Genomic DNA, 21,178 nt, shown 5'->3' with positions numbered 1-21,178 from the left:
AGAGGCCAAGGTGGGAGGATCATTGAAGTCAGTAGTTCAAAATCAGTCTGGGCAATATAGTTGGACCCTGTCTCTACAGGAAAAGAAAAATTTAGCTGGGCATCCCATACCTGGCATTCTTGTAGTCCAAGCTACTTGGGAGGCTTAGGCTGGAGCTCAGATGTTTGAGGTTGCAGTGAGCTATGATCACACCACTGCATTCTAGCCTGGGTGACACAGGGAGACCCTGACTCTCATCCTATTACAAAAATACATTATTTTTTCTTTGAGATGGAGTCTTGCTCTGTCATCCAGGCTAGAGTGCAATGGCAGAGTCTAGGCTCACTGCATACTTCGCCTCCTGGGTTCAAGTGATTGTCCTGCCTCAGCCTCCCGAGTAGCTGGGACTACAGGCATGCACCACCACACCCAGCTAATTTTTGTATTTTTAGTAGAGATGGGGTTTCACCATGTTGGCCAGGCTGGTCTCAAACCCCTGACCTTTTGATTTGCCTGCCTTGTCTTCCCAAATTGCTGGGATTATAGGTGTGAGCCACCACATCCGGCCCCAAAATACATTTTTTAACAGAGGAAAAAAATATACTTTATCTTCAACACCAATTGCAGTCCTTTAAACAGAAACTTTGAAAAAATAAATGGAATGACACATCTTCAAACTGCTGAACAAAAGAAAGAAAAAGGTGTCACTGGTGATTTTACCTACACCAAAAATGGATTTGTTGTTCACCATCTCGTGCTCATGACTATTTGTGGGTTCTCTGCAACACTCTTTGGTATCCTGTGATGTCTTCTTCATACCCCTCTCTATTGTAGAATTTCAGGCTTCACAGTTCTATAGTGTTGAAATCACCTATGCTAGGTTACAAACACTGTAGCTTTATCCTCCTTTAAAGTGACCTTCACTTTTATCCACTGGCTTTAATCTGCAATCAAACATTAATGTAACCCCATTAGGAGTTTGGTATTCCACAGACTATGAGCAACAGCTCTCTGCCTGTATATTAAGAACATAATTTGTATTAGAAGCTTCTTTTCTGATTTTTTTGGTAAAATAATGTTGACGTCCCAGTGGTTAGAGAAATGTTTTATGCCTTACAAGTGTTAGATTGGGAGTTCAGTCACGAACGATATATCATGTATGTCACTTAAGAATTTAAATGAAGCATGACTGGACATGGTGGCTCACTCCTGTAATCTCATCACTTTGGGAGGCCGAGGTGGGAGGATCACCTGAGGTCTGGAGTTCAAGACCAGCCTGACCAATATGGAAAAAAACCATCTCTACTAAAAATACCAAATTAGCCAGGTGTGGTGGCCGCATGCCTGTAATCCCAGCTCTTTGAAGGCTGAGACAGGAGAATGGCTTGAACGCCATAGGTGGAGGTTGTGGTGAGCTGAGATCTCACCATTGCACTCCAGCCCGGACAAAAAGAGCAAAAGTCCATCTTAAAAAAATAAAAGTAAAAGAATAACAAAAAAGAATTTAAATAAAGCAGTTCAATAATATAAACATCAGTGCCATCACTAGGTTGTAGTTTTCTTTCACTATGATTTAACGTAGCTAAGCAGTGACTGAGAAGGCTTGTAAAACGTGGCCTTCTCAGCTAGTACTTTTTATCCCCTGGCTCCTGCTGGGGGACTAGAGTCCATTGTTGTCTCCACCTTGGTTCCCTTGTACTGATTTCCTTTATGATGGAGCCTATGTCTAAAATATTTAACATCTGCTCTGCTCTACGTTTTACAAGCCTTCTCAATCACTGAGAAGGCTTGTAATTCCCTAGGTTAATCTGCAGAACAGTGAGAACTTACTGTGGCTAATGTGCTCTTCCTGGTGTATCTATGGTATTCAGAATGATCATCCAGTCATTTTTTCAAATATGCCTCACCTCTCTCTTGGAACTAAAGAGACACCATCCAGCAACAGATGAATAATCCTTGATGATTAGGATAAACCAGTTGCCTTTCCCGATCTCTCAAATATTCCATTGAACTTCCACATATCTAATTCTTAAACTACTCAAATGCCCTATTGATATGGTTTGGCTTTGTGTCTCCACCCAAATCTCATTGAGAATTGTAAATCCCCACATGTGGAGGGAGGGACGTGTAATCCCCACATTTTGAGGGAGGGAGATGATTGGATCATGGGGGCAGTTTCCCTCATGCTATTCTTGTGATAGGGAGTGAGTTCTCACGAGATCTGATGGTTTTATAAGTGTCTGGCATTTCCCCTGCTTGTACTTTTCCCTCCTGCCACCATGTGAAGAGGGTCCTTACTTCCTCTTCGCCTTCCTCCATGATTGTAAGTTTCCTGAGGCATCCCCAGCCATCTGAACTGTGAGTCAATTAAACCTCTTTCTTTTATAAATTGCCCAGCCTCAGGTAGTATCTTTGCAGCAGTGTGAGAACGGACTGATACACCTGTGTTTCTTGCTTTGTTTTAGGAACACTAGTTCCTGGCGTGGGTACCTTTGGACAGCTAGTACTTTTTATCCCCTGGATCCTGCTGGGGGACTAGAGTCCATTGTTGTCTCCACCTTGGTTCCCTTGTACTGATTTCCTTTATGATGGAGCCTGTGTCTAAAATATTTAACATCTCTGCTCTGCTCTACCAAATGCTGCCACTAGCCCTCATGTCTAGATTAGAGGCCCTTCCAAGTTTTACATTCTGGCCTGACTTTGGACTAGATTACTTATTACCCTGTTTAACTTTGTCCCTCGTTTTTTTTTTTCTTTTTTCTTTTTTTTTTTTTTTTGAGATGGAGTTTCACTCTTTTTACCCAGGCTGGAGTACAATGGCGCCATCTCAGCTCACCGCAAGCTCCGCCTCCTGGGTTCAGCCAATTCTCCTGCCTCAACCTCCTGAGTAGCTAGGATTACAGGCACGCGCCACCATGCCCAGCTAATTTTTTGTATTTTTAGTACAGACGGGGTTTCACCATGTTGACCAGGATGGTCTCAATCTCTTGACCTTGTGATCCACCCGCCTCAGCCTCCCAAAGTGCTGGGATTACAGGCTTGAGCCACCACTCCTGGCCTTTGTCCCTCGTTTTACAGCCCAACTTTTTTCTCAGTTGTAGGAGCCCTACAAATGGGTACTTTTCAAATATTTGTTCATTTTACCTATCCTTGTGGAACTTCACCCTGTACATGTGCAGCTTAATAATCAGTAAGGTCTCAAGAACACTTTTCTGTAGATTCCTGTAGCTCTTTCTCCACATAGTTTCCTCTAGGCACTTAACCCACACCTTCCATCCACCAAGGCCTCTTGGGACCATGATTGTTGTCTCATAAACTCAGTGAGACCACTGAGCTCTGTTTGGGTTTCTCCTCCCTTCACCGGTGGCCTGGGAGTTTCCTCTAGTCAGAAGCCAGGGCATTCACAGGACTCAATTTATTTGCTTCCCTTTTCTCAAGAATCACTGTTCTGGGCTGTCTGTTGCCCAATAACTAAAAATAGTTGTTTCATGTATTTTTTTTTTCAGTTCTTAGTCTTTTGATTTGGGAAGACAAGTCTACTTCTTACTTCATCATGGCCAAAAGCAGAATTCTAGTCTATAAGCTCATTTAAATCTTTGCTCTAACTGTAGTTAAGTGTGTCTAATACTCTTGATTTGTTCTTTCTTTTTTTTTCTTAGTTTCTAAAGGCCATTCATTTTGTTAATTCTTTCCAAAGAACCAAATTTTATCCTAGTTCTTCATTTCAAATGTCTTCATATTTAGTTGGATTATTTCTATGTAAACAAATTTCCTTTTTCCTCATTCTTGCTTCTATCTCATACCTTTTTTTTTTTTGAGACAGAGTTTCGCTCTGGTTGCCCAGACTGGAGTGCAATGGCATGATCTCGGCTCAACACAACTTCTGCCTCCCAAGTTCAAATGATTCTCCTGCCTCAGCCTCCTGAATAGCTGGGATTACAGGCATGCACCACCATGCTCTGCTAATTTTTGTATTTTTAGTAGAGACAGGGTTTCACCATGTTGGCCAGGCTGGTATTGAACTCCTGACCTCAAGTGATCCACCTGTCTTGGCCTCCCAAAGTGCTAGAATTACAGGCATGAGCCACCACACCGGCCTGTTCATAAAATTTTTAATGAACAATTATGGGCTATCAGAATCCTGTTGTCTCATGGCTTTCATCGTTTCCCTTGAGTCTGTTGTCAATCTGTTTTGTTACTAGGTTATGTCATTTCTCTTTGACTGCTTTTGAGATCTTATTTTTGTTTTTAGTGTTGTTCAGTTTCAATACAGTGTGTCTAGGTCTAGATTTCTTTTTATTCATCCTACTTGACATATATGGTATTTCCTTTATCTATTGATATATGTATTTTGTAATATTCTTAATTGTTTTTTCTTCAAATGTAGTCTTTTTTCCATTTTAAAAATCTTTCCTGAGACTCCTATTATTTAAACATTAGATCTTCTCATCCTATTGTCAATATGTCTTAACCTCTATTTTGATTATTCATCTCCCAGTATTTTAGAGCTGTATTTCTAGTGGCTTTTTAATATCTACTACCCAATTCACTAATTCTATCTATCCATTGAGTTTTAAAATTTCAATAGTTGATAGTTATTTATTTGTATTTGGGCTGGAGTGGGGTGGCATGGTCTCAGCTCACTGCAACCTCCACCTCCTGGGTTCAAGCAATTCTCTTGCTTTAGCCTCCTGAGTAGCTGGGATTATAGGTGCCTGCCACTACGCCCAGCTAAGTTTTCTGTATTTTTAGTAGAGACAGGATCTCACCATGTCAGCCAAGCTGATCTCAAACTTCTGACCTTGTTATTTGCCCACCTTGGCCCCCCGAAGTGCTGGAATTACAGACATGAGCCACCATGCCCAGCCTCTATTTGGTTCTTTTTGAAATTTACTTGGTCATTTTTGGTAGTCTCAGTGCTGGTTTAGTTTTATGATGTGTATCTTTTGTTACTTATTTGTGACTTTATATATATTTTATCTCGTTTTATATGTATTATCTGGGAATTATAATACCCAAACTACTTAGTATCTATTTGTTGTTTCTGCTGACTCTCACTCAGTGTGGCTTATTTTCCTGTGTATTTATTCAACTTTCATTATGACTTCATTTTTGCCTGATCTTTATCGAATCCTGGGGGTCTACACTGATGAAGTTTTTTGTGTTTTTTTTTTTTGAGACAGGGTCTTACTCTGTCACCCAGGCTGGAGTGCAGTGATGGAATCATGGCTCACTACAGCCTCAATCTCCTGGGCTCAAGTGATCCTCCCACCTCAGACTCCCAAATATCTGGAACTACAGGCACAAGCCACCACACCTGGCCAATTAAAAAAAATTTTTTTTTTTTAGAAATAGGGTCTTGCCATGTTGTCCAGGCTGGTGTCAGACTCCTAGGCTCAAATGATTCTCCCATCTTGGCCTCCCAAAGTGCTGGGATTACAGGCATGAGCCACTGTTGGATGCTTTTACTAAAAAAGAATTTTAGTTTGCTTCTCTTGGGAGCCAGGGATATGACTAATCTGGGGTCATTTTATCCCCCGTTAGTGGCCTGGCTAAATGAAGAGTCTCAGGCTTAGCTTCTCCACCTTATATATTGCTTATCTAATGTGTTTGCCAAGACTTCCTCATTGCCTACTACAGAGTAGGTATTATAAAGGTATTCGATTAAAAAAAAAAACTATTGAGTAGATCAGTGTGCCTTTAAGCTTGAAGTTATGCAGAAAGCAGAATTATTCTCATGCTACTCATGAGAAGTTTACGTTCAGAATGAGAAGTGATGATGAGTTGGCAGCTGAAAAGCTGTGGGAGTAAGACTCAATATTCAATCATTTAAAAAATCAATAAAGAAAAAAATGTTAATAGTGTACACTACTTTTCCTTCCGTTAGAATTTAAAAGAGTGTTTTTGGCAAGAGTCAAAGAATAACATCTTCTTTTTCCAAACACAGACTGAAATGTATTTCATCCCTTTGGTCTATATGAATTTTTATCTCTGGTTTCAACCAATAGACTGTACTTTATTTCCTGACTTTAAAAAGTGGCATTTACTATGTCTCCTAAAATTCCTTGTACTTTACAGTTGGCTTTTACAGTGATTTCTAAAGTATTCTCAGTTATTTCAGATGAGACATTTGTTAGGAGATTCGAGCCATTAACAGAAACTTGATTGCTGTATGATTGCAAGAATTGGTTTCAGATTTCTGAGATTATAGAAAGAGATTCTGAGATGATGTGATTGGCCCTAAAAAGTCATTTCAATGTATTATAACTCCAAAATATAAGAAAAATCACATATATTTTAAAATCTGAACTGAGACTTAACCCTAAGAAGACTAAAGCTAAATACATAGAGAAATCTCTTTTTAGCTAAAGATGACCTTTGATAACAAACTTAACATTTTGCAACCTGCCAGCCAGGCAGGTACTGAGTACTTGCTGTGTGCCTAACAGTATTGTGCAAGGTGCCTTATTTGAGACATATCTAGGAGTGAATTTTATAATCATTGATATAGTCTATTACAAGCATCTTAAGGACAAGAGTAAAATCTGTTCATTATTGGGCTTTTGCCACTCTATCTGTAATTCTGCTATGAGGTTGTAAGAACCAGAACTATTGTGGCAGTTAGAGAAAAGGACTAGATATTAATTAGAAGAATAAAAATAGGCAGAGGGCAGTGGCTCATGCCTATAATCCTGTGGGAGGCTGAGGCAGGCAGATTGCTTGAGGCCAGGAGTTTGAGACCAGCCTGGCCAACATGGTGAAACCCCATCTCTACTAAAAACACAAAAATTAGCCAGTGTGGTGGCACATGCCTGTGATCCCAGGTACTCAGGAGGCTGAGGCACGAGAATCGCTTGAACCCGGAGTCGGAGGTTGCAGTGAGCTGAGATCGCGCCACTGTACTCCAACCTGGGTGATAGAACAAGACTGTCTCAAAGACATAAATAAATAAATAAAAATTAAAAAGAAGACATGCAATTCTGGGACTTCTCTATCTTAATAGTATCATGTCTGATAGAACATATGCTCTGTATATTTCCAGAACAAATTCAATTCAACAAAACTGCCCCAGTCCCTGATTTCAGAGAGATTTGGGGAGCTAGAAAAGACTTACAATGAAACCATTAAGCAACAACACAAAGCAATGTATTAAGTAAATACAGGTGATTCTGAAAGTACATGCCACACAAGTTGATTGAACAAGATCCATGTGGGTTAAAACAGAAGGTGAACCTTTTGTAAGATGTTATATGAGTTGATTTGTGTGGGGAGGAGGGCATCGGGAAAGAAAAATGAGAATAAGCAAAGGCAGGGATACAGGAAACACATTGATTTGTTGGGAAACAGAGGGAAAAGAAGTCGGTTTACAGTAAAATGTTTGTGTAGGGAGTAGCTAGAGATGGCACTGGCCAGGTAGGAGAGATTAAGAAAGACCTTAAAATTTCAGTGAATTTTAAGCTCTGTGTGGGTGTAGATTATGTCTATCTTGTTCACCATTGTAACCCTAGTGTCTACCCTAGAGACTGGTGCATAGTATGTGTTCAATACAATGTTGCTGGGTCAATTAATTGCTTGGATAAAGACACTTTGAAATGTTGAGTCTGTGTCTGGAGATCAGTGAGGACCCACTAGAAGTTTTGGAGTATAACCTCATAGTAGATCATGAACTATGTCATGTTATAAATAGAAAAAGTATTCTCAAGGCAATAGCAAAATAAACCTGGGGGGTGGATGGTAGGGAGGCAGTGGAGGCTGGAGGATGGATGTAGGTGGGGCAACCAGGCTATTCCTGTGATCATGCTTTAAGTGAGAAAAGAGTAGACTGAGGATAGTGGAGAGAAGAGTTGTTTTGAGACGGAAGCAACGGAATTGTGATTCACTGGCAAGTTTTCTGCCTGAAAGACAGTGAAAAGGATGTCGTCAAGATGGATAAACAATGAACTGATTTTTGTAGTTGGCATTTGAATCTGAGAATTTCTATTCTCATTACAAATCCTTTTTCTAGTAGTTCCTTTCCCACATGATCATTTGGTAGAGTTTTCCTCAATGATGCTCAATTATCCTCCATCATTTATTTTTCCTGAAATAATATGTTCACCTATTTTTTAATATTTCTGAATCATCAGAACTATTATACAATTCCCATCACATCAGGATGGATTTGGGCAATGCCAACATAGAAAATAACTAGAATGTCCGTTTCTCTCTCTCTCTCTCTTTTGAGATGGAATCTTGCTCTGTCACAGAGGATGGAGTGCAGTGGGGTGATTTCGGCTCACTGCATCATCTACCTCAAGCGATTCTCATACCTCAACCTCCCAAATAGCCGGGATTATAATCACCTGCTACACTGCCAGGCGATTTTTTTTTTTTTTTTTAAGTAGAGACAGTGTTTCATCATGTTGCCCAGGCTGGTCTCGAACTCCTGACCTCAAGTGATCCACCTGCCTCGGCCTCCCAAAATGCTAGGATTACACGAGTGAGCCACCATGCTCGGCCATAGAATATCTGTTCTGAGAGTGCACAGAGGAAGAGAGGACAGGGCGTGAGAGTGGAATCCCTCCTTTTTAGTTTAGAATTTCTGGATCTGGTGGCTTTTTATTATGTTGCTTATTAGCGTTAAGCGCTAGTTGATAAACCTCCAGGGCACTAAGAGATTTTTCTTGTATTTTCTCCTTTTTATCCTGACAAATAGAAAAAGTGGATGTTTAGAGTGGCCACTGGCCCGGTCCAGCTCCGACTTTTGAGAGTTGATGCAGTAAATGAAGTGCATGCACAGACCTCCCTTGAATGTCTGCTGGTTCAAGACCGGGTGCTGGGTGGGGGGACCCTGACGCCCAGCGTTGACTCGAGGGTCGCTGGAAGAAAGTCCCGCCCCATGCTACCCCACCCACAGGCTTTCTGAGAGCCCCGCCGGCTCAGAGGGGCTCGTGGGTCGGGCCCCGCGTGTGGATGCGGGCTGAGCCCTCTCAGGCGACCGTGGTCTTCGCTCTCCTGTCAAGGGCATCACTTAGGGGAAGGAACGAACGGCCCTTTCTTGCTTTCTTTCTCTGGGACCAAAGCAGAGAGCTGAGAGCCACTCGGAGCACCCACGTTATTTTTCCTCTTACTAAGAAGCCGGGCCGGGAGAGGGAGGACGCAGACCCTCGGTGCTCGGGGACAGAGCCCCTCCCGGCGCCGCGGCAGAGCGGTTGCTGGACCGGGGTGGGCCCCGGCGGCTCGGGGCGGGGGAGGCGCGCCCCGCCCAGCGTGGCCGCGGGTGTCAGCGTTGCCGCGCCCGGCGGGTCCCCGCGGCCGCTGCGTCCCCGCCCGTCGGCCTCGCTGCGCGGAGAGGGCTGCCAGGTGTCCTGCGAGCGGCGTCCACTCACCGCGAGCCGGAGGGCGCCGGGGCCGGGCAGGCGCTGCGGGGCTGCCTTTCTCCCGCGCCCCGCGGGGCTGTCCTCCGCCTTCCAGCGGCAGCTCCCGCTGCCTGCACCAACCATGTCCGCTAGAGGTGAGTGGGGACCAGGTGGGCGCTGTCCTCCGACCCGGACGGGCCGAGCAGGTGCGGGAGGGCGGGGGAGCTGCGACAGCCGCGCCGGCCGCAGCCCGGCCTGAAACTTTGGCAGCAGATCCCGGGCTCGGGGCTGCCGGGGGGCCGGGGGCGGGGGAAGGAAGCCCTCGCCCTTGACCTTGATCCCCGGATGTGGGCGAGCCCGAGGGCCGAGGTTGGCGCCCGGCTCACCTGTGCCCGCCGCGCGCCTGGGCTGGGAGGCGTGGGGGATGGGCTCGCGCTAGCTGCCCTGACGGGAGCTGTGGAAGGGCTGGCCGGGAGGGAGGAAGAGGCATTTTTTCCTCCTTTCTAGTTACCATTTTGCAGCTCGGCTATGGAAGGAATCCAGGGCTTGATGCAGCACTATTTAAAGCTGCAGTGCTTACACCCCATTAAAAAAAAATAGTAAATTCACCTACCTGTACTACCCTCTGCATGAATCTCCCCTTCCACTCCCCACCCATTTTCTTTCTAGAGTAAAACAATTACTGCAGGTGAAATGGGTGGAAGAAAAAAAAAAAAATCAGAATTGCTTTTCAGGCAAGAATAAAGGGAATGTATTTTTTGCCATCTGGAGCCAGCGATGATGCTGGGGAGAGTGGGTTAGTCATAGCTCAGTGCTGCTACTATGAGTGAAATATTAAAGAGATCAAGTCATTGTGCAGCTTGTGAGCAATGAAAATGAATTGAATTAGTTGCTTTGCCATAAGCATTTAAGGAAAATATTGAATATTTTTAGAAAGCGTATTTGCAAAGCAGTAAGTGCCACCCCTTTTGATACCCTGAAGGCAACCTGTAAGAGGCGTTGCAGAGTTATTTATTTATTTTTTGTAACTCCGAAGCTTTAAACCTGCTTTTTGGAAGGAGTTTAGGAACTTGATAACGTGTGTTGGATAATTAAGGGCTGCTTTTCAGAGTTCATCCCGGGGCATATAATGACGAGAGTAATCTCTATCCAGAATGTTTTAATTCCTTTTCAAGCAAGCTGATCTTTGTTGATGATTGCTCTGGCAATATGATTGGTTGGATCTGTACCTAGCGATGGGGTGAAACGGGCTTGGTGGAATGACAGAATTTATACTGTAGATACCAGGCTGCAGAAGTGACATGGGGCTCTGAGATACTACCTGTCTAATCATGCCTCATTATTGACGTATATTAGAGAAAGAAAAAAGAGCATGGAATGGAGAACACCATAAAGGACTTGGTGTATATTTGGATGAAATGGGAACAATCTCTGAACTGTGTTCTAAGACTGAGGCTTTGGGTGCTGACCGCTATCCTAAGTACCACAAGGAACAATGGAGAATATGTCGTAGAAGTTGTAAATGTCTCTGAGGTCAGAGTCCACTACTGATTCAACTTTACACCACCCTCTTAGTGCGGAACCTTGCACACTGTAGAGACCAAGTAACTATTGGGAATCTTGGTATGCCCGAGGAAGCGTCAAGTTTGTTAGGCAGTCACACCAATTTCACTTAGTCTTTGGCTCCTTCTGTTCTGGTGACTCTGGGGTTTATCTGAGGATGTGAAATGAAGATGGTCCCAGAGATTCGGAGGGGCTCTAAGCCCTGGAATGGGGCTGAGTTCTCAAACATTTCTTCTTTAACCTAGTTTAAAGCAGGATGGTTGGGGTCAGCTATAGACATTTCACGCAGTCGTCTTATTTCTCCTTCAAACTTCATGTTGGTAATCTTGCATTTAACAGTTTAAAGTCTAAGTCTCTTGTAGAGAGAAAACACCTATAATAATAAATATCAGTGATTATATGTTTATTATGTGTCAGGTACTTTGCATGTATTACATTATTTAATCTTCACAATAACTCAATCAAGTAGGTACTATTATTACCTCTCCATTTTACAAATGAAGGAATTGAGGTTTTTGAGAGATTATATAATTTGCCTGAGCTAAACAGTTGGTAAGTGGCACATCCTGACTTTTACCCAAGTCTGTCTGATTCTGATCACATCCACTTTGTTTTACTACTTCTGTTATTAGTCCTTCGATATTGTAAGGATGTACTCCATCATTGATTTGCTAAGAAGAGAGAGAGAGAATGCCCTAGGCATGGCATTTAAAGAAAATAGCCTTGGTATGTAACCTGGAATTCCCAATACATTTAGAAACATCTTGGTGGGCATTTGGTAATGACAAAGGGCCACTGATACTAGATGTTGTTAATTTGATATTCCTAGTTTTTTTCTTCCTATTTCAGTGTGGAGAACCAGAACTTCCTAGATTTTATGAAAGACTGAGGATTTTACCTATGTTTTTATGCAGTACTTTTATTTATGTGAATTTGAAAAAAAATTCTAAAAGATTAATAGAATACTTAGTAGTTACTGAATTGAGTTTGTCTAGAAAAGTATATATTTTGTCATTAATTTTTATAAAAGATTTCAAAATTGTGGGCTTCACCATGGTGTTCCAATTCAGTTATCTCCTCTTGTCTGTACTCCTGAAGTGGAGATAAGCTTATAGGACCAGAAACTTAATGTGTCTACTCAGATACCCAATTTATCAATAGGAAGTTCTTTAGACCCTTGGAAAGATAAATGCTCTTGATTTTTAAAATGATCTCTGCTTATTTCTAATATCTCGGCTTTAGGTTATGATAGGGATATAATTATTATTACTTTTAAGTTGAAAACAGCAAGGCACAGTGGCTCATGCCTATAATCCTAGCATTTGGGAGGCTAAGGCAGGTGGATCATGAGTTCAGGAGTTTGAGACCAGCCTGGCCAATATGGTGAAACCCTGTCTCTACTAAAAATACAAAAATTAGCCAGGCTTGGTGGCATGTGCCTGTAGTCCCAGCTACTCAAGAAGCTGAGGCAGGAGAATCACTTGAGCCTGCGAGGTGGAGGTTGCAGTGAGCGGAGATTGTGCCAGACAGAGTGAGATTCATCTCAAAAAAAAAAAAAAAGAAAGAAAAAGTTGAAAACAGCCTCCTTCAAGGGGGTACCGAAAGGAGACAGGGGCTGGGGCTGCCCACCTCAGTTCCATTTGCTTGACTTCTGTGTCCTTGTATCTCAGATGTGCTCTCTGCCTACTTGTGAGGTTTCCCTGTTTAAGCCTTTAGTGGAATCATGTGTTTGAGGCCTTGTGGGAGGTCAGCTGCACTGGAGTGCTGCCTGTGGTCTGGGCAGGACATTTCTCAGCAAGGGCCAGAGGAGTTACTGTGTTTTCAGTCTGAATCAAATGTCCGAGCCAGCCAGTAGGGCTTCATCCTCTAGGAGATAACTCTGCTTAGCAGATTAGGTCCTGAATAACTTGCTTATATTTTTTTAATTAAATGTTCCTGGTTGGTAAGAAAGAAAGAAAGATAGAGAGGAGAGAGAGAAGAGAGGAGAGGGGAGGGGAGGGGAGGGGAGGGGAGGGGAGGGGAGGGGAGGACAACAATGAAATCAATTGGCCGGGTGCAGTAGCTAACACCTGTAATCTCAACACTTTGGGAGGCTAAGGCAGGTGGATCACTTGAGGGCAGGAGTTCAAGACCAGCCTGGCCAATATGGTGAAACCCCATCTCTACTAAAAACACAAAAATTAGCTGGGTGTGGTGGTGCACACCTGTAATCCCAGCTACTTGGGAGGCTGAGTCACATGAATTGCTGAGATTGCGCTTCTGCGCCCCAATTTGGGCGACAGACTGAGACTGTCTCAAAAAAAAAAAAACAAACAACAAAAAAACAGTTGAATCTCATAAGCAAAGCAATTTTATTTTTAAAAATTTAAGAGAAAAATATTAAAATTCAGTTCACTATTCAAACTAACAATTAAAAGCATTCTTTAATTTTATGATAGAGCAAGCTAAGACATTCCCATCTTGTGGTATATTAGGAGACTCTCATCAAAGACTTGTAACTTGGTGTTGTGTTTTCCAATAGAGACCAAAATGGATCCATCATATTTTGATTTTTGAGTTACCAGCTAGAGAAAATTATAAGACTTACAATAGAGTTTCCACACCTGGGGATAATTGTCCTGGCTTTTAAAAATATAGGTTCCCAGGCCTCATTCCAGATCTAATGGTTCCCAAACACTAAAGGTAGAGTTCCAACATATGTGAAAAGTGATTCTAAGGATCATTCGATTACAGTGGAGTCCCATTATTGCAGAATCGTAAGACTCATCTGGAATATTTATCAAAGGTACTAATACCATGACTCTGATTCAGATCTACTAAATCAAAATATTCAGGTTAGGCCTGGGCATCTGCATTTTTAATAAGCCCCAGTTTATTCTCATGTACAGGCAGAATTGGGAGCCATTGAATTACAGCTTATTTCTTCTAATGCAGGGTCTGGATCATCCTGCAAGTTTCAAAAAAGCTACCTTTAAGTTGTAAAAGTAATATATTAAAATCCACTATCAGGCTGGGCATGGTGACTCATGACTCTAATCCCATGACTTTGGGAGGCCAAGGTGGGCAGATCACTTGAGGTCAAGAATTCAAGACCAGCCTAGCCAACATGGTGAAACCCTGTCTCTACTGAAAAAAAAAAAATTCAAAAATTAGGCGGGCATGGCATTGCACATTTATAGTCCCAGCTACTTGGAGGCTGAGGCAGATGAATTGCTTGAACCTGGGATGTGGATGTTGCAGTGAGCCAAAATCACACCGCTGCACTCCAGCCTGGGCACCTGTCTAAAAAAGAAATCATTATCAATGTATTAATACAACAAAACTGTGTTAACATACCTATATAATATATTAAAATATTAAATTATAAATTAGTACAATATATTTAAATTGAAACAGGCTGGAAGTATATAAACTTAAAAATGAACCTCTCCTATTTTAACTCCTTTCCTATCAAATCCTCAGAATTAATGGCAAACAGTGCATCCCATAAATCCTTCCATGCAGTTTCTATCTGGTTAGCTTTTGGTCCAATTCAATAAGTAGTAAATACATATACCATGCAAGACACATACAGAAAACAAGCACTTTACAAAGAAGCAATCACTCAATGAAACTGCTGGTTTTTCAGAAGCTCGAATCATGAGGAAAAAGGCTCAGGTGTATGTGAATAGATTCCATTGCACTGGCTGTAGAAATGTTAGACCAGTTTTGCTAACTTTATTTGCAGAACTTCCACAAAACTGGAAACAACCTGACTGTTCATCCACTGGGGGAATGAGTGGCCAGATTGTGGACTATTGCACAGTTATTAGAAAGAGTGAGTGAGACCCATATGCATTGGTCTGGAGGGATGGCTGTGATACATTGTTAAGTGAAAAGAGTGTGTTTTAGAATAAAATCTATGTCATATAGGATCCCAGTTTTGTAAATTGAGAAAAATCCCTCTGTATGCATATGTGTGTGTTCCATGAGCAGAGAAGAAAAATCATGGAACAGTACCCAGCAAGCATTTAGCAGTGGCTACCTCAAAGGTAAGGGTGAGGAGGGAAGGTAGTTGGCTTTTCTTTGGCTATCTCTTTATGTTGTTTGGTAGTAAGTAAGAGCAACTTTAATAGATTGAGAGAAAAACCCAGTAAAGGAAAAATGTCCACTTTGTCTGCATCATTCATTTCATTTATTGGAGTCAGGGACATAGATTTTTATTCATTTATTTGATGAACATTTATCGAATACTTGTTACGTGCCAGTAATTAGTTAATAGGGCCCAATATACACCCTCAAGAAGCTCACAATCTTATGGGGAAGACAAATACACACATATTTATAAAAGGATATCCTGAGTGCTAAGAGAGCAAGAGCATGTGGGATAGAGAGAGAATTATGCTAATACTGGAGAGTGGCATTTAGTTAGCTGTAGGCGCAACAGCCATATCAGGTGAGGCTTCTTAAAGAAAGTAGAGTTGTTTTCTTGGAGAATGAGTTGGACTTAGCCAGGTGAAAAAGAATAGAATGGAGGGAAGGCCTTTCCAAGGAAAAGGGCATGAAAAGAAGTAGCATAGTGAGCACTGAACCTAGGAACTGTGTTGCTGCCTGATGACATGTTTTTCAGGGAGAGGAGAAGCAGATCTCAGTGGAGTTGGGAGGTGAAGAGGCCACTTTGGGGAAAGGCTGAGGGTGTAGGGATTTTCACTGACAAGGGCTTGCAGTTCCAGAGCACAGTGGAAGGTTGTCAGTGGTGAGAGATTTGCAGCGAGAGGGGAGAAACAGGGTTGAGAAAAGGGATGAGAAGAGAGAGGAGGCCTCTTGTCTTTCACATGGCTGAGGCTGCAGGAATGAGAAAGATGGTTGCACATGACAAACTTGAAATGTCCTAACTTTGGCATGAGGAATTTGGTTGCAGACTGAGCTGAGAGTCCTGGGCAGTAGCAAGCTGGGGCGGAGAGGTGATGGGGGCTGCCATCTGCTTCCTAGAGTAGCAGCAAAACCCTCTGCTGGACATGGCTTGTTCATGGGGTTGGGGACAAGGTTAGAATGTGGGCAGAGGGATTATAGGAATCAGAACCATGCTCTTTTTTTTTTCTGATTTCCTGAGCTTTGATGCCTACAGCAGGGCTTAAAATGTATTTGCTAGTTGATAGATGGGAGACTTCTCCTCCATTTCATTTTTCTTCTCTCTTACTTCTGCCCATCACTCTGGACCTCTTGTCCCAAGCATCACTCTAGCTTTATCAGTTTCTTTCATGGTGATGTTGTAAAGATCAGTACACTAAGAGTTATTATTTGGTATGATATGGGGGCCATTTTTCTGGCATGTATCAACTACGTTTCTCCTCTCTTTCAGTTTCAGGACTCCCAAGCAGTTTATTAAATCAAGGAAAGGAGAAAATATCTTTAAAAGCCAAATTTGCCATTATTAGTTTTAGTATTTAATATCAAAACAGCAAAACACTACATTTCCTGGAAGTTCTTTTTTGCATTTAAAATAAATATTTCTGATTCAATAAATAGATTTTTTTTTTTGCATGAGAGAAATCGTTTTGGACGTCAATATCTCACAGGTGGGAGTGTCATATGTTTCAGCAAAGACTTTCAGAAGGTTGAATTGTTCCTGTATTGTATCTGTGAACTGTATTATGTTTGCTTTTTTTTTTTTTTAATTTTTGGGACCTTGTATAGACAAACTTGAGTTAATCACACTTCTCAGGTTATGGTTTACTATCATCATCAATCCATCAGGCTCTGCTCTTGTCTAATATATTGATTATTTTATCTCCATTATTTAATTTCATTACCTTTTTGCTGTAGGCAACTATTCTTATATATTTGATATATATGTGTCCTTGAATTTGTAGTAAAACTAATTCTTAGACTAGTTCTTATACTTAGAGCTGTAAACACTAAGAGTGTGTGTGTGTGTGTGTGTGTGTGTGTGTGTGTGTTTCAAGGAGAAATGTTCTCCTTATTACGAATGAAATAGAAGTCAGTGGGCTTGTAATTTATGTTATATATAAAAGAGATTTGACAATTAAGAAAATATATGCTTTCTTCTCTTCCCTCCTCCCCAAAACAGAACTGGAAACCATTTATCTGAAAATTTCTTGACAGCAAGCAAGAAAACAATGTAATGGACAGTGTTGAACTCTTAATCACCCTTTCTTACTGGGATTCAATCAGCTAGTATTTATTGAACCTCTTTCCTAAAGCATCCAGATTAATTTCAAATCCTTTCTATTCCTGGGCTGAGGATGCTAATACACTAATTAATGAAGTCATTTAACAAGTAGTTATTGAGCACTCCGCAGTAAGCATTGTCATGGTTTTGGGATGGGAAAATATTAAAGGACATTAGAATTAGTGGTTAATTGAGGTTGGAACAAACGGGCTGGTAGACATTTATGGCTCACATTTAAATATATATTCACATATACTATGTAAATTATCATTAAACCTGGGATGTTTCTCTCTAGAACAAATGTTAAACCTGATGGGATACTGGGACAACAGGTGTACACTGGGGCTATCCTTGGCAAATCGAGACTGTGGCCTTTCTAACTGGTAGTGTTTCTAGCCAGCATGCCTTATAGTGTCAGTGTATTCCTTGGCCTTAAAAAATCGACTTTTGATCAATAGCTGAATTTCCGCCTGTCGTATTAGCTACTTTGTATATTATCTACCTCAAAATTTAAACTTAAATCTTGGGCTGGCTGTTTCCTGCGCTTCAATCCATTTTTGGGCTGCTTTCCTAAATGGCAGGTAGGTATGCTGAAGTATAATTACTGCCATAGACTAACAACCTAAAGTCAAATCAAAATAAAATTTGAGAATATTTGTTTTTTATGTTTTAGATAATTCACATGATTTTCTTCTATTGGCGTAAATTATCCGGAGACAACTATCTTAAGAAAGAAATGCTTAGTGCTTTTGGGACCTTCATCATCATGGGAATGGCTCTGTATTTTTTTGGTTAATATGTTTCACAGTAGCTTTTAGATGTATAGTTCAGTTTACCTGTGGTTATCTTTGGACTCACAACCAACCTGACTTTATGGCAGTGTGCTACAGATTTATCTTTTCCAGAATATTGTATGATTTTAATGAGAAAATTATCTAATTTGCATTTACCACAAGGAAATTGACCATTAAAAATTATTTTTGGATGTAAATCCTTATTTAGTAGGTGAATCTATAAAATCCTTTATATTATTGAGACCTGCATTAAAATAAAAATGAAAGCAGGAGTTGTGGGTCAAGCATGTAAAAATGATTTGCTGATAGATTGGAGAGCATATGGCTTTAGTCCTTTGTTAGGTAATTTTTATACTTGCTTGTAGGAGGAAGAACTGAACGTGCATAATTATTATTATTCACATTTTAAATAAACACAATGAGTCCTTTCTTCTGTATGGTGTGTTCTTTCTCCAACTCTTTAACATTATTACTTTTGAGAATAATGTTAGATGGTATTTATATATAAATGAAGAAACTTCACTTGTGTTAGGGTCGATTTTTAAATTGTTTTTCCTAAAGAAAATATCACATAATATATTTTTACTTTGGGCTGTGTCCAGGGTCTTTACTGATACTTTTCTTTCTCAACTTATTGGGAATTCATTTAAAAAACACCCACAACAGGGAAGCCACCAGAGAACTGAATGGTAACAATGAAGGGAAATGAGGACAATGAGGTAAACAGCTATTTCTGGCTTTCAGCTCCAAATAGGAATGAACAGAAGGAGAGGAGTCCCGGAGTCTGGGGGAAGGAGGGAGGGGATAGAACCATAATTTTTAAAAGTCAAAATAATGTAGAAAAGAGGTTTGGGGTTGGCAATCTCTAATGGACTCCAGGGAGAATTCTTTTGTTCTTGTTGTTCTGTGTAAAACAAGCGAATCTTTATTTTGAGTCACTTAAGCATTGGGTGAGTAATGAGTATGGGCATCAGGGATGGGTGAGGTTTTTTTCACCAGTTCCTTGTGACTACTTATTTTAGGAGAATCTATTCTGTGGCTAGATGCGTTATATAAATTGTAGAATTGTAGTTGGCAAGAATGTATTAATTTATTCAGTTAATCCGTAAGTATGAGTTGAACGCCTGCTAAGTGTTCTAAGTGTTGGAGTGTGAGGACCACTGACCATATAAACATATGATAGGTAGTGTAAAGAACTGTGAAAAAAATAGAGTAAGTGGAACAGAGAGTGTTAGAGAGGTGAGAGGGTGGGGAAGGTGCAATTGCATATGGGGCAGTAATGGAAGGCCTCTTTGATAAAGTGACATTTCAGCAGAGACCTGAAGTGAGGGGTCAGGATGATATCTGGTAAAGAGTTTTTTAGGCAGTGAGATGAGCAAAGCCAAGGCCCTGAGAGCTGTCAGGACCAGCAGGCAGGCCTGTGTGGCTAGATCAGAAAGGACCGGGGAGAGATATGGAGATGAATCAGAGAGGTAGTTGGGGGAAGAGGGTGTCCAGTTGGTCCCTGAGACTGCTGTGATGATTTGAATTTTTCTGAGTTAGATTGAGTCAGATAGGTGAAAGTTCTGAGCAGAGTAGTAGCATGATATTGCATGGTTTAAAAGGATCACTCAGTCAACATGTAGATGAAGGCAAGGGTGGAAGTAAGAAGACCAGTTAGGAGGCTACTGTCGTGATCAAGGTAAGAGAAGATGGTGGCTTGGACCAAATGGGAGGAGAGCAGCTGCTGAGAAGTTATCGGATTCTGGAAATATTCCCAAAGAATTGCTTCGAGGACTCGCTGATGAGTTGGCAACATGAAGTAGAAGAAAGAGGGGAATCAGATATCTCCAGTTTCAGCAACTGAGAGGACAGCATGTTATTTCTTGCAATGAGGGAGAATATCGAAGGGGCAGGTTTGGGGAGGAAATCAAGCATTTTGGACATTTGAAAAGTCTCTGAGCCTTCTATGAACATATTAATTATGCCTATTTTACAGAGAGAGAAAATGAGGCATAGAGAAATGAAGAAACTCGCCTGAGATCGTCATCTAGCTAATAAGTGGGTGACCCAGGATTTAAATTCAGGTCTCGTTCATGCCGGAGGATGCTCTGTTTACTGTTGCAATGCTGCCTCTTTACATTCAGCTGAAATACATACCAGGAAAAGAATCTATCTATTTTTCATTTCTTAATTATTTATGGTTTCTCATTATGGGATAATTTTCTGCATATTTAAACATGGCTTATGTTGAAGGGAGAAAAAATAAACCATAATCACATTATTCCAAATTCTACGATTTATCAACATTATCATTGTTAGCACTGCAAAAACACTACTGGAATATGAAGACGCATACTCTATGATTATGGCACTGAGTGCTTGCTATAAGCCAGACTTAGGGAATCCTAGCTCTTTTCCTTATAGGGCTCCTAGAGCAACGAAGGTGAGGAACCTGTCTATGAAATTTGCACCATAACATGACCAGTGGCGTGATGGTGTTACATATAAGATGCTGCAGGAGAACAGAGGAAGGACGATTGCATCCTGATTGGATGTGGGGCCAAGGACGACTTTACAAACAAGTGATATTTAAATAGGGCCTTGAAGAACAAGTGGAATTTGCCAAATGGAGAAGTGGTTGAAAAGTATTCCAAGCACAGGAAATGGTGCTTGAATTTTTAGAATTTATGAAATGGTAATTAAATATATTAAGCATTAAGAACAAAACATCTGAAGTTAAATGTAACATGCAGACACAATATAAGGAATATTTTTAAACTATGCTGAGAAACATAAAATATTTAAGTCATTGGAGAAACATACTAGGCTTTAGGATAATAAGACACAGTATTGTAAAAATGTTCATTTCCCCTAAATTTTGCCATAAAAGAAATAAAATCGCAATTAAAATGGCAGCAAGGTCTGGTTTAGGGACATGGTAATATGATACTATTATTCATTTTGCAAAATGAAACATGAAATTCAAAAACAAATGAAGTATAATTAAGGGAGATTAGCCCTACCAGATAATAAAATGTAATAGTAAACTATATTAATTAAAAGAATTTAGTGTTGGAAAAAATTAGACAGCATAATGTCTAGTTATAGTATAGTGAACAAGTGTGTATAAAAAAATTTATTTATAGTAAAGTTAGTTTTTACAAATCCGTGTGAAAAGAAAGATCCCCAGTAATCGACATTGGAGCAACTAGGTAACTGTTTAGTAAAGATAAATCTAGATCTTTTCTTATTTCTTTTAGAACACACACACACACACACACACACACACACAATTCCTGTGGATTAAATATTTAAGTATAAAATAAAGAAAACAATAGAAATCCTAGTTA

At 40.8% G+C, this 21,178-nt stretch overlaps 1 protein-coding gene across 14 annotated transcripts in view; it reads left to right on the top strand.

Moving 5' to 3' along the window:
* Positions 1-9,269: 9,269 nt before the first annotated feature.
* Positions 9,270-21,178, top strand: part of ABLIM1 (actin binding LIM protein 1) — a 338,782-nt gene continuing 326,873 nt past the window's right edge. For all 14 annotated transcript variants that reach the window (XM_035269167.3, XM_078346554.1, XM_078346555.1 and 11 more), the window contains exon 1: positions 9,270-9,472. In XM_035269167.3, coding sequence (XP_035125058.3) covers positions 9,460-9,472 — 13 coding nt within the window. In that variant the 5' untranslated portion in view covers positions 9,270-9,459. The remainder of the gene's footprint in view (positions 9,473-21,178) is intronic.

This window comes from Callithrix jacchus, chromosome 12, assembly GCF_049354715.1.
Source record: "Callithrix jacchus isolate 240 chromosome 12, calJac240_pri, whole genome shotgun sequence".
Taxonomy (NCBI): Eukaryota; Metazoa; Chordata; class Mammalia; order Primates; family Cebidae; genus Callithrix; species Callithrix jacchus.
The sequence above is the reverse complement of the archived record's forward strand: the minus strand, read 5'-3'. Positions and strand labels throughout refer to the sequence as shown.